The following is a 14,274-nucleotide window of genomic DNA, read 5'->3' on the forward strand; positions in this document are numbered from 1 at the left end:
AAAAATCATTTTTAAGGAATCGTTTTTCAAATCATCAATCTTTCGCGAAACAGATAGAGGGAAAGTTCCAACACTAGTTGTAATTGATAACCGTCCTATTACATCGTGTCTACTCAGATATGCATGAACAATCGACCTTAAGGTAGCATTTACGTCGTCATCTTGGACGCAATGAATGATTCTTGTTGTTTAGTCCATGGTGCTTTTGTTATTTTATATTTTATTTGTATTTTTTCATATAACGCGACCTTGAATTAATTCTGTGTCGAGTGGGGGGATCACAAGTGGGAACCAATAGCATGGATTGTAGCCTATAAGGCGTGGCTAGGGGAGATGATAGAAAGGAAATGTGGCCAGTCAAAATAATAATCATAATAATAAGGGTTAATACAATGAAAAACCCTAAACCGGTACACCTGTGACAAATTTACCCCAAACTATTTTTTTGACCACGAAAAACCCCAAACCGGTACATATGTGACAAATTTACCCCAAACTATTTTTTTTACCACCAAAAACCTTAAACCGATATATTTGTGACAAATTTACCCTAAATTAATTATTTTGACCACGAAATACCCTAAACCGATACACATGTGACAAATTCACCCCCCGTTAAATCGTCACTTTGTTTTGGCTTTTGGTCCGCTACGGTATGGGAGGACACAACCCTTGGTGCTCCACCCATCCGTGCGCTATGGATGGTGTCATCGTACAAGAAGAGACTATCGAAGGAAGGAGGTTTACGATTTGACATAAATAGGTAAGCCTTAGGGGCAGCCAGCGGCGAAGATCCCGACCATGGAGACCATGGGGATAACCCGGTAACAATGATATGGAAAGCAAGTCTTCGATCTTACAAAGAAAGGCGATGGCTCGAAGACCTCGTCTCTAATGCTTTTGCCTTCCACGAGACCGTACCTGTCGGATCCGAAGATCGCCTATCTCAAATTGATAAACCTGTAACAAATAGAGGGTTAAAACCCCATATTGGTATACCCGTCAACTATCACATGTCACTAAATCAACAATTTGATAGTTAAATTTAATGAAAATTAACGGAGGGTAAATTTGTCACATGTGTACCAGTTTAGGGTAAATTTGTCACGGGTGTACCAGTTTGGAGTTTTTTGTGGTCAAAAAAATAATTTGAGGTAAATTTGTCACAAGTGTACCAGTTTGGGGTTTTCCATGGTATTAATCCTAATAATAATAATAATAATAATTATTATTATTATCTTTTATAATGTAATTGGGGAATATTCTCGTCTTAAAAGGATGCAAAAGCAGAGGATGGCTAAACTAAAAGAGGCTTGAGAACAATCAATGCGATGCAAAATCAGGGCATGGAATTTTGCTAAATAAAACGTACAAAGCAGACTTAAGAGATGGCAGATGGTTAGCAATAATGAAAACCCATCTATTCTCATTAAAGCAGTGATTTTGGACAGTTGAAGTGGCAGATCATTAAAATCCCCGAGACGGGTTGGTAGTGGCCATTAGATGGTGTTCAAAATTTATCTTCTCGAATCGTTTTTCAACGGGGCATTTCTGCTAAGGAAATGGTTTCCTGGGAGGAGGAAAAAAAAAAGGGATGGTACTGATAGGCTCATTGGTAGTTTGCACTCAGCACATCGGTGCGTCATTTGTAATGAAATTTGAGATAGGTTAACCTCTTGAATTGGAGCTGTTCTTTTTTTTTTTTCTTGGTTAAGCATGACCGATAATGAAGTTAATTAGGGTTAACCTACCATTATATCACGTTATTATATGAGGGACAGGTGATGTCAAAACTCTCGGAATGCTCAATGCAGACGAAATTCATGTTCTCACCACTCGTTTCAGGTTCTCGTGTCTTGCTCTTGTCTCATTCAAGAGTTAGGCCTCGTGCGTCTAGGATATATGTGTTTAAGACAGTCATTTTTATCATTAGGAAAAGTCTCGTCTCTCTAGGCTACGCTTGTCTATAGTTTTCATTTAACATCTTTTTATTATTATTTCTATAAAACTTAATATCCCAACATTTTGATTCGCCTAATCACTCTCGTTGTGGCGGACATACGAATGACATGTTGCGACAGGAAAACCGAATGCCTAATCACTCTCTTGTCGGGATGTTATGCTTTATTTTTTCTTTTTCCATAATTACGTACTGCGATGCATGAACCATTTCGTATAGTTATAGAAGCCGAGAGTTTTAAAAATCCATTCCCAAGGTTTTTTTTTCTTCGTAAAGCAGACAGAATTTTGCATATTTAATCATGTTTTACAAGATACATTATTTTCAAAAGGTCGAGGATGCATGCTTTAACCTATGCCGGACCTCCTTCTATATAATGGACACAGAACCAGAGGGCAGATGCAGAATCTGGCTGGTCTAAGCTTTTCTAATATTCATCCCCTGCCTCTAGCTCCGTCCCCTCCGGCAATGGACGATGAAGAAGCACAGCGGCTCGTGCGCACGAACACCAACCCGGCACGGAGTGAATCGCCGCCGCCCGCGAAGCTAGAGCTGACCGTGGATGAAGTCGTGGAAGAGTACGTCGGATCGTTCGGGTTCGCGCAGCTGCTGCACGTGTTCTTGGTGTCGCTGGCGTGGATATTCGATTCCCAGAGCACGCTGATCACGATCTTCACCGACGCGCAGCCGTCGTCTTGGAGGTGCAAGTCGCCGGGTTCGTGTGCCGATGCCGGCGGAGACGGAGGCGCCGTGGCTTCCGTATGTGGATTGGAGGGAGGGACTTGGGAGTGGGTCGGTGGCAACGCCAGCTCGGTGATCGCCGAGTGGGGTCTCATCTGCGACCGCAAGTTCCTCGCCGCCATACCCGCCTCTCTCTTCTTCCTCGGCTCTTTATTAGGTACGTTGGATTGATCCTCGTCTTGAACATGCTCACAAAGTCACATGCTTTTCCCGCTGCTCAAAATCTACATTTCTCATGGGTTCCGTTTCGAATCGGAAATCGCTTTTTCCTTCACAGGATCAGCGGTTTACGGTCACTTGGCCGACGCGCGGCTGGGCCGGAAGAGAACCGTGCTAATTGCCTGCGTCTTGACAACTTTGACCGCTTTCCTCACCTCTCTTTCACCGGACGTATGGACGTATGCCGTCCTCCGCTTCGCCAACGGGTTTGCTCGATCGGGAATCGGCATCTGCTGTCTCGTCCTCTCCACGGAAGCTGTCGGCCGCAAATGGCGCGGGCAAGTCGGGCAATACGGCTTCTTCTTCTTCACCGTGGGGTTCCTCTCTCTCCCCTTGATCGCTTATCCCACGAGAAGTTGCTGGAGGGACTTGTACAAGATAATATCCGTCTTCCCCCTGCTCTATTGCTTCCTCTTGGTCCCTTTTGTTTCAGAGTCGCCGCGCTGGCTTCTTGTCAAGGGGCGAGACGGAGAAGCGCTCGACGTGATGAAGAAGTACGCAAGACTCAATGGGAAGAAGCTGCCGTCGAATCTAGTCCTCTCCAATCCGTCTCCGCCGAAAGCGGTCAGCAAAGATGAGGCCGGAGGAGTATCAATGGCAGATGAAGCAGAGGAGAGCCTGTGGAAGACCAGATGGGCTGCACAAAGAATGGTTCTGGTAATGTTAGCCGGTTTCGGGGTCGGGTTCGTCTACTACGGCATTCAGTTAAACGTTGAGAACCTCAACTTCAATCTTTACCTAACCGTGGCCCTCAACGCGGTGTTGGAAATCCCCGCGGTCTTCATCGGGAGCGTGCTCTTGAGCTTCATGAACCGCCGCCTACTCTTCTCGCAGTCCGCCTTCCTAGCTGGAGTCTCGTGCATCCTCTGCATCGTCTTCTCTCGAGAGAACCGCGGCGGCGGTGGCAGCGTTGCGGATAAACCGGGCGGGAGCTGGGCGCAACTCCTCATCGAAGGGGTGGGGTTCATGGCCGCTTCCATGGCATTCGACGTGATGTACATCTACTGCGTCGAGCTGTTCCCTACCAACGTGAGGAACTTCGCCGTGTCCATGCTGCGCCAAGCCCTCATGCTGGGGGCTTCGATGGCGCCACTGCTGGTGGCGGTGGGCCGGCTGACCCCGTCGTTCTCGTTCCTCGTGTTCGGCTCGCTTTCCATCTTCAGCGGAGTTTTGGGCCTCTGGCTTCCCGAGACTAGGAATGCTCCTCTCTACGAGACCCTGAAACAACAAGAAGAGGTGGAAATCCTGAGCTGCGGATCCGATGATCCGGGTTCGGAGCTTGGAAAGGAGGTCAGAAGTTAGTAGCCCACCGACATGATCATGCGACGGTTTCATTTTGCAAGACATTGCGCATCAGAAACTGCAAAGTCTGAGCACACCAGAGCACACCAGAGCACACCAGATGACCAGGATCAGATGCTAAACGTAAAATATTTGATAGTTGTTTCATGGGCTTTTTTTCAAATTGCATACAAAAAAATTTTTATTTACCATTTTAGGGGAGAGAAAACTTATTTGCCGTTTAGGGGTCCGCTCGGTAGTCTTGCTGCCGAGCGGGCATCCGTTCGGCAAGATAACCGCCGAGCGTGCTGCTCGGCAATTTAACTGCCGAGCCGAGTGGCCGCTCGGCAGCCCCCCTCCCCCCTTCCCCTTCCCCCTTCCCCCTTCCCCCGCCGCCCCTGCCGCCCCTCCCCACCCCCGGCCCCGATTCCGGCCCGGCGATTTCGTCCTCGTAAGAAATTATTTTCTAAAAAAATTATAAAAGCTCGGAGAAATTAGTAAATGGCAACATTCAACTAGCCATAGACAATTCGGGGTATTTTCGCCGACGACTTTTGAAAATGACGATTTTGCCCTTATGGCAAATTGTCTTCGAAAAAAATTGAAAAAAATGTCAAAAATGGCCATAATGAACATGTCATGCACGATTCGGGGTATTTTGGCCGACGACTTTTAGAAAATGACGGTTTTGCCCTTCCGGCAATTTGTCTTTCAAAAAAATTATAAAAAATCTCAAAAATTAGTAAATGACCATAATCGACCGGCCATGGACGATTCGGGTTATTTTGGCCGACGACTTTTAGAAAATGACGGTTTTGCCCTTCCGGCAATTTGTCTTTCAAAAAAATTATAAAAAATCTCAAAAATTAGTAAATGACCATAATCGATCGGCCATGGACGATTCGAGTTATTTTGGCCGATGACTTTTAGAAAATGACGGTTTTGCCCTTCTGGCAAATTGTCTTTTAAAAAAATTATAAAAAATCTCAAAAATTAGTAAATGACCATAATCAAGCGGCCATGGACGATTGGGGGTATTTTGGCCGACGACTTTTAGAAAATGACGGTTTTGCCCTTCCGGCAAATTGTCTTTTAAAAAAATTATAAAAAATCTCAAAAATTAGTAAATGACCATAATCAATCGGCCATGGACGATTGGGGGTATTTTGGCCGACGACTTTTAGAAAATGACGGTTTTGCCCTTCTGGCAAATTGTCTTTCAAAAAAATTATAAAAAATCTCAAAAATTAGTAAATGACCATTATTGAGTGGCCATGGACGATTCGAGTTATTTTGGCCGACGACTTTTAGAAAATGACGGTTTTGCCCTTCCGGCAATTTGTCTTTCAAAAAAATTAAAAAATCTCAAAAATTAGTAAATGACCATAATCGATCGGCCATTGACGATTGAGGGTATTTTGGCCGATGACTTTTAGAAAATGACGATTTTGCCCTTCCAGCAAATTGTCTCCCAAAAAAATTGTAAAAAGAAAATTGCCACAATCAAGCGGCCATGGACGATTCGGGCGTTTTGTTCTACTCGGCGTTTTTTAAAAAGGAAATCATTATTTTTGTTAAGTTTTTAATAATTATTATTTTATTTATAAATTGTTTCTTTTGAAGGTTATTTTATTAGTGTAATTAATTCGGAATATTGATAAAATGAAAGTCTCGAGATATATGAAAAACATGCTATTTTCATAATAGATAATAATCGGATTGTCACAATTACATGTACTAACGATGTCGTCTTCCTACATAACCTCCTGTTCCGCAACGTGGCTCTCTTCGGTGCTCGGCGACTCTAGTATTGTACGGACGAGGAGGAGGCCGAGGAGGAGGATCCGACCGAGGAGGATGTGTAGATGATAAAGGCATATCTTGTGAAAATATGCCCCCGCCTGACGGTACATATTCTTCTGTAGAGAAGCTTGAATAAAAAAGAGGGAAATCGGGTACATACGAAGTAGGAGAAGGAGCTGGAGTTTGCGGATCGGGAAATGCAAAAGTAGATCCCTCGGGAAATGGGGCGGCAAAAGGGGTGAATCCAACATTGAAACCTGCCTGGTCTAATCCCGGAGCGAAACCCGAAGCGAAATCCGTCGTATGATACTCGAAGGTGTAAGGGACGGCATCGCCAACTACATGACCTCGAGGAGTCCTCCGGGTCGACCGAATAGGCTCAAGCGGATCATCATCGTGAGGGCCAACGGTTGCCGCCGTAGTTGCTGGTTGGGGTGGTGGCATCATTGTGAGACGCCTCTCCTCATGCTGGGCGTATAGCATTGCCTTAGCTATCCTCCCCACATCTCCCAAAGTCCGACGAGATGGACGTGAATTTAATATACGTAAGATTTGTTCCATGCCATCACCCCGGTAATGATATGACAAGCAACAAATGTTATAAAATTACAATAACTTATGTTAGTAAAAATATAGTTAATGAATTAAATTGAAAGTATTTGCACTAACCATTGAACCCATTGCAGCTCCGGTAATAGAAATCCACTTCCGTGTATGTCTGCGGAACCACTCCATATATCCCGAGTGAAAGTGAAGTTCCTCCGTGGCGGGATCAGCATGGACTACATATTCGGTACGCCTGTCCCACATAGCGATCAATCGTCCGTGTTTAGCTGCCCAATCCATCCCGGGTGGCCTATTGTCAATATCATGCAACCCCGTGTGATCGCGGGGAGGAGTAGGTATCGCTCGCTGCATACCAAACCGGCGAAGTACCCGATCTGGATAATGCCACTCAACTATCCAAAAACGGATGAGTGGCACACGAGCCCTCCAAATATCCCGTCCCCGCAAGCGGCAGCCGGTACATTCTCCGTAATGTCGCCACCATAGGGCTCCCAAATAATCTGTTATCATAATAAAACATATGAAATTAAATGAAGAATTAATTTAAAAGCTAACATTATATTAAACTCATTCGTTGCTATCATTACTTACATCTTCGGATGCCAATCTATCAAGTTGGTAGCGCAGATGTACCAACGTATGCGTGGGAATCTCCGTCGTACTTCGACCGTGACTCCAACCGCATAAACAAAAAACATTCAATTTTCTTATATTATACGCACTGGAAGGAATTAATAACGCACGAACTAAAAATATAATAGATCCCATACCGACTACCGAAAGGTGCAAGTCCTAAAGGAACCTCAACCGTCGGGGATGGGGAGACACATCCGAAGCGCTCCCACGCCCAAAGCTGCAAGATATGTAAGGCACCGCCCATTTGCTTCGTCTGCGGGTCGGTTGCACGACATAACTCACAGTACAACCATGCAAGTTCCGCTGAACCCCAACTATCTTTGCGTAGGGACGTTAAGGTTCGCCAATAATGGAAGAAACAACAAACTAACTCGGGCACCTGATTTGTCCGAGAAAATAGATCCTCCTAGCAGCCGGAGAATGAAAGCCCGGGAATGCTGCACTATGGCGACGTCATCGGCGTCTGGCGGAAGCTCTTCAAAGCGCTGTCTCAACCAGCTCAAAGCGATCTGTGTGCCCCGCAATCGGACCGGGTGAGCACCGAGTAGATCGTCACATACGGTGGGCCAATGCGGAACACTGGGGCCGATGAATCGCACGTCCATCTATAGGAAGGCCGTCGACCTGCAATATCCTGCGGCGTGATAGTGCATTCACCTTCCGGCATATGGAAGGTGTGGGTCTCGGGCCTCCACCGCTCGACCAATGCAGTAATTAAGTGCCAATCCAGCTGCACGAATCCCATCATATAAATGCCAAAAATCCCCGAAGCTTGCAGATACGGGACTATCCGCGGATCAAGATCACCTACGTGTAGCATCGCTCGCCGACATCGAAGGGCTTCTGTCGGAGGTATCCGTGACATGTAACATGAACAGTTAGTGGCAATTTTGATGATATTGTTACAAAGTACAGATCAATTGAAAAATCTTCAATTACCTTAGCGTCCCATATAGCCCGAGATCTATGTCCGGCCCGCCCAGCAAGTAGTGAATCATCCTCCGGGCCCGGCTGAATGTAAGTACTACGTGCCATATCTACACAATTGTGATATTATAACATTACAACAAATTCCCATATGTATATATAACATGAAACACATAAACTGAATAAATATCGTGCAATTGTGATATTATAACATTACAAAAATTCATGATACTTGTCACGCCTCGTGTCTTTTTTACGCGCCAACATCCGTTATTCGTTGATTTCCCGGGATCGATACAACGATAGAAATTATTTTATAACATAGAAATTATTTCATGATACAATTTTTTTCCCATATGAAGATATTCATTTGATGACTTCAGAAGACAAAGAGATTTTATAACATAGAAATACGATCATCCTTACAACACATAGGAATGAAATACATAAGGATCGAGCAAGTATGATCTACTCTCCGGTCGATCTATGTGCACAAGTTTTCCTATTGTGCCCTGATTTTCCGCTGTGTGTGCAATGATTTCGCGAAGAGCCATCGCTCGCGCTTCTCCGATTCATCTCATTCCGGATCCGTGATGTACGGGGCCTTCCTTTCTTCCGAATACGACTCGGGTCCGGCACTAATGGCGGTTCTTCAGGTTCAAGCTCGTAATGAAGATGCCCCAACGGATTAAACATATACCGATAGCATTGAAGGGTTTTCTCTAAAGTATAGAATTCATCTATGTATGGTTCGTAATCAATGCCATACGCTTGACATGTTGCCATGACGTGTGAACATGGGATTTTCAATCCTTCAAATTTCCCACATGTGCACGTTCTCAAGTGTAGGCGCACTATGTGTTTGTGGCCCCCTGAACCTCTGGATGCGTCACGTCCAGTTGTCACTTCAAAAACGCCTCTATCGTAGTCGAAACACGTGACGACATGCCTATTTGCTTTTTGACTGTTCTTCGGGAGCGTGACACCGGCAAATTCCGTATATTTCCACTGGTTGTCTTTCTGCATCCTATACATTGTTCTTCTCGTATCAAAATAGTGCACCAACCGATAGAATATCTTGTCGACCATGGCTGCTATTGGTAGATCACGGAAACCCTTCAACATCCCGTTGACCGATTCGACTAAATTTGTCGTCATCGATCCATATCTCCTCCCTTCATCATAAGCCTTTGTCCATTTTTCTCTTGGAATCTGATCGCACCATGCATGTGGGCCGGATCAAACTCCCTAATTTGGCTCATGAATTGGTCGAACTTTCGACGTTGGTTCGCGTAAGCTGTACAAGACAACATTAATTAGTACTTTGTACTCAAATTTTTCCATATGTATTTTCTTAAAATTTACAAATTCGAGAATTTATCTGCCGTCCGAATAAATTTTTTCCCTTCGGCATTTTTGAAGTGTTTGTTGTAGTTGCCGGCAATGTGCCGAATGCAATATCTATGGTGGGCATGTGGAGGACGCCACCGTGTTGTCTCCATTGCTCGTTGAATACCGATATGTCTGTCTGATATTACACAAATATCATCTCTCCTAGTGACATATCTCCGCAATGGATTCATAAACCAAGTCCAATTATCAACATTTTCCCGATGGACTACAGCAAATGCCAGCGGGAAAATATGATTATTTCCATCAAGGGAGGCCGCACAAAGGAGGGTTCCTTCGTATTTTCCGTACAAAAATGTACCATCAACAAAAATCACGGGACGACAACTTTTGAAGCCTTCAATCGTCCGCTTGAAAGTCCAAAACATCCGGTTCAAAACCGTGCAGCCCTGATCTAGGTTGATATGATCATTGATCACAAAATGTGAACCTGGATTCCGACTCTTCATTTCGATCATCCACGTCCTCAACCTACCGTATGATTCATCCCAATCTCCAAATTGTCCGGCGATCGCCATTTGTTTGGCCTTCTAGGTTTTACGGTAAGTAGGTTCGAATTGCGGCTTATCTTGAATCTCCGCCATCGGTGGCTTGATTTTGATATCTGGTTGGGCAGCGACCATTGCTTCTATTTGGCTGCAAAGGTACTTTTGGTCAAGGTGCCGATGATCCCGTGACATTTGCGGAGAACTGCATGTATGTGGCCCATTATATTTACTTATTTTCCAAAACATGCCACCCGATTTAGCAATCGCGCGGAGCCTCCAACCACACGGTCCATTTGAATTGCCACACTTTATCACATATTCGTCTTTCTTTGTCAAATAACTCGCGAAAATTTTGATTTCTCCTAAGGGAGTACTCTTTCGCGACCAACCGCACCAGCGTCCCGTGATGGAAACAACATGCCAACATCAAATTCTTTTGATGGATCAAATAGCATACGGCCCGGCTTGGCTCTTGTGTCGTCTTGCATCATGTCAAAGTCGATCTCTGAATAAGGCGGTGGATGTACCAACGGCAAAATGGGATTGTTGTATCGCGTATTATAGTAAGCCTCCATATTCTCACATCCGACATCTTCTTCGTCATTGTCATCGGAGTCGATCCAAGGATCATCTTCTTCATCACCATCATCATCATCACCAGCAAAGAAGATTATCAACATTATTATCATCATCAGCAGCATTATCAGCATTATTATCATTATCGCCAGCAGCATTATCAGCATTATCATCATCATCATCATCATCAGCATTATCAGCATTATCATTGGCCTGCACGTATCGATTATGTAGACCATCATCATCTTCACCAACATTCGAAGCTTCCTCCGCGAAATCATCTCTCAATTGATGTTCCGCTACGGTTGCATAGAACCGCAAGAACCCCGTACCACCAGCCTGAAGTGCAAATTGCTGAATCATCGTAATCGTGGCATCATCATGGACCTCCGTAATGTCATATGTAACACAATTGCCTGTTACATACGGATATCTATACACCACTTGTTTGAATATACTTGGTTTCTGTTATATTCAAAGCGCTCTCAATCGACACACGTAACTCATCAAATGTCGATATATTTGCCATCCCGAACATGGTAGATTGTCCGCCTTCGTAATCAATTCCATATTCGGTTCGTACTATTGTGCCTCCCCAACGCACAATCGCAAAAGATGTAGACGACATTCTGAGTAAATTAGAAATTATTTCTAAACTACAATTTCCTAAATATTGTCCCATATACGTTATCAAATTAACATACCTACTATCAATATATCAAATGAAATAAATGTCTTAGTATAGGCCTAAGGGCCGGTTGCTAGAAGGGCGAAATCGTCATTTTGGGAGACAATTTGCCAGAAGGGTAAAATCGTCATTTTTCAAAATTCCTCGGCCAAAATGCCGTCAATCGTCCATGGCCGATTGATTGTGGCCATTTCCTAATTTTTGAGATTTTTTTTGAATTTTTTGGGAGACAATTTGCCGGAAGGGCAAAATCGTCATTTTTCAAAATTCGTAGGCCAAAATGCCGTCAATCGTCCATGGCCGATTGATTGTGGCCATTCCTAATTTTTGAGATTTTTTTTGAATTTTTTGGGAGACAATTTGCCAAAAGGGCAAAATCGTCATTTTTCAAAATTCGTCGGCCAAAATGCCGTCAATCGTCCATGGCCGATTGATTGTGGCCATTTCCTAATTTTTGAGATTTTTTTTGAATTTTTTGGGAGACAATTTGCCGGAAGGGCAAAATCGTCATTTTTCAAAATTCGTAGGCCAAAATGCCGTCAATCGTCCATGGCCAGTTGATTGTGGCCATTCCTAATTTTTAAGATTTTTTTTGAATTTTTTGGGAGACAATTTGCCAAAAGGGCAAAATCGTCATTTTTCAAAATTCGTCGGCCAAAATGCCGTCAATCGTCCATGGCCGGTTGATTGTGGCCATTTCCTAATTTTTGAGATTTTTTTTGAATTTTTTGGGAGACAATTTGCCGGAAGGGCAAAATCGTCATTTTTCAAAATTCGTCGGCCAAAATGCCGTCAATCGTCCATGGCCGATTGATTGTGGCCATTTCCTAATTTTTGAGATTTTTTTTGAATTTTTTGGGAGACAATTTGCCAAAAGGGCAAAATCGTCATTTTTCAAAATTCGTCGGCCAAAATGCCGTCAATCGTCCATGACCAGTTGATTGTGGCCATTTCCTAATTTTTGAGATTTTTTTTGAATTTTTTGGGAGACAATTTGCCGGAAGGGCAAAATCGTCATTTTTCAAAATTCGTCGGCCAAAATGCCGTCAATCGTCCATGGCCGATTGATTGTGGCCATTTCCTAATTTTTGAGATTTTTTTTGAATTTTTTGGGAGACAATTTGCCAGAAGGGCAAAATCGTCATTTTTCAAAATTCATCGGCCAAAATGCCGTCAATCGTCCATGGCCAGTTGATTGTGGCCATTTCCTAATTTTTGAGATTTTTTTTTTGAATTTTATGGGAGACAATTTGCCGTAAAGGCAAAATCGTCATTTTTCAAAATTCCTCGGCCAAAATGCCGTCAATCGTCCATGGCAAGTTGATTGTGGCCATTTCCTAATTTTTGAGATTTTTTTGAATTTTTTTGGGAGACAATTTGCCGGAAGAGCAAAATCGTCATTTTTTTAAATCACCGGCCAAAATAATCTATGGCCACTTCATTGTGGCTATTTTCCCATTTTCTGAAATTTCTTAATATTTTTTTCCTTCATTTTTTTTAAAGTCTTTATGATTTTTCTTTATTTTTAATCCATTTTGTATTTTGTAATTTTCTATTATCCGAATTTTGAAATTATTAAAAAAATATTTTTCGGACCGGGTCAAATCCCGCCCCCGCTTCTCGGTTCGAAAAAAAAATTTTCGGATCGGCACCTAGACTACCGAGCATACCCCTAAAAGGTAATTAAGTTTTTTTTCCCCTTATTTGGTAAATAAAATTTTTTTTTATGCAATCTTGAAAAAGCCCCAAAAAGAAGCCAATCTCTAACTATGTAATCTGTCCAAAAAATCATTTCACACTCCTAATTTTCTTTTTTAAAATTTGAAAATCGTCAAAATAAATATGTGGACGTAGTTGCAAAAATGAGTCCTCAAAATTTGTTCTTATGAGATTATGGTCATTTTTTTTATTTACCACAAATCGTAAACATTACAACTATTCAGTCTACAAATAATAATTAAATAAATAAAACAATACTTACGAAACTGCAAAAAATAACTATAACAAGGTTTACCTCAAACTAGTAAGAAGGTCGGCTTTGCTTTTCTCTCGCCTTCCGCAAAAATAAAAAAGTCCCAATTTAATTTAAACATGACAAAAATATTTGCAATAAAATAAAACCCTAATATCAATAAAGGCACCCGAGGAGAGGGGATATGAGAAAATCTTCGTGAGCTATATAGAAGAAAACAAGAAATGACGTCTTAGAGAATCTGATTAAAACTTGGTCGGGATATTAAGAACAAATCTCGCCGAACTTAATCAAAGCGAGGGAAGGGCTCCCAACGGACTCCACACACTGTTCACTTAATATTCGGATCACTTAAAATCGGAGATTCTGTGAAGGAGGCTTCAACAAAAGAGGGATGAGGTTTTGTGGAGAGGTGAAATGCAGTGCAAAGTTGAGCTTCTGTGGAGAGGCGAAATGCAGAGGAGAGATGAGCTTCTGAGAGGAGGCGATTTGTAGAAAGAGATGAGTTTCTGAGAGGCGAAACGCAAAAATGCAAAGGAGCGATGAACTTCCTTGGAGGAGCGAAATGCAGAGAATGAAGCTTTTGTGTGGATGAGCTTCTGTGTGGATGAGCTTATCAACGGAGAGCCTTCGGCTTTGCTTAAAGCAGAGCCGAAGGCTCAGTAGCACTCGTGCAAGGTCACGTCGTCTGCCCGCGCCTGATTAAAGGCGGCGCCGTAGGGGCCCCTACCCGCTCGGCGATTAGTGCCGAGCGGGTAGGGGCCTAAGATGCGAACAAAGCAGAAATTCTGCTCTCTGCATGCTTTTTTCTTGCTCGGCACTGTGCGTGCCGAGCAAGACCCACTGTGGAGAGAGAGAGAGAGCAGTGCGCTCTCTCTCTCTCCACGATCCTCCCGCACTCTCTCTCTCTCTCTCTCTCTCCAAGTGCTCGCACGCTTTAGTGGAGAGAGAGAGCGAAAGCGTATTCCGCTTATGCACTAATGCGGAGCGGAATTCTCGCTCCGCA

The 14,274-nt window shown here is 43.4% G+C and overlaps 1 protein-coding gene across 1 annotated transcript; it reads left to right on the forward strand.

Annotated features, from left to right (window-relative positions):
• The first annotated feature begins 2,230 nt into the window (after positions 1-2,230).
• Positions 2,231-4,365, forward strand: LOC115733188 (organic cation/carnitine transporter 1). Its single transcript, XM_030663858.2, has 2 exons — positions 2,231-2,858; positions 2,979-4,365. Exons 1-2 carry the CDS (start codon positions 2,315-2,317, stop codon positions 4,220-4,222), a joined length of 1,788 nt encoding a protein of 595 aa, XP_030519718.2. The 5' UTR covers positions 2,231-2,314; the 3' UTR covers positions 4,223-4,365.
• Positions 4,366-14,274: the final 9,909 nt, after the last annotated feature.

This window comes from Rhodamnia argentea, chromosome 7 (assembly GCF_020921035.1).
Source record: "Rhodamnia argentea isolate NSW1041297 chromosome 7, ASM2092103v1, whole genome shotgun sequence".
Lineage (NCBI taxonomy): Eukaryota > Viridiplantae > Streptophyta > Magnoliopsida > Myrtales > Myrtaceae > Rhodamnia > Rhodamnia argentea.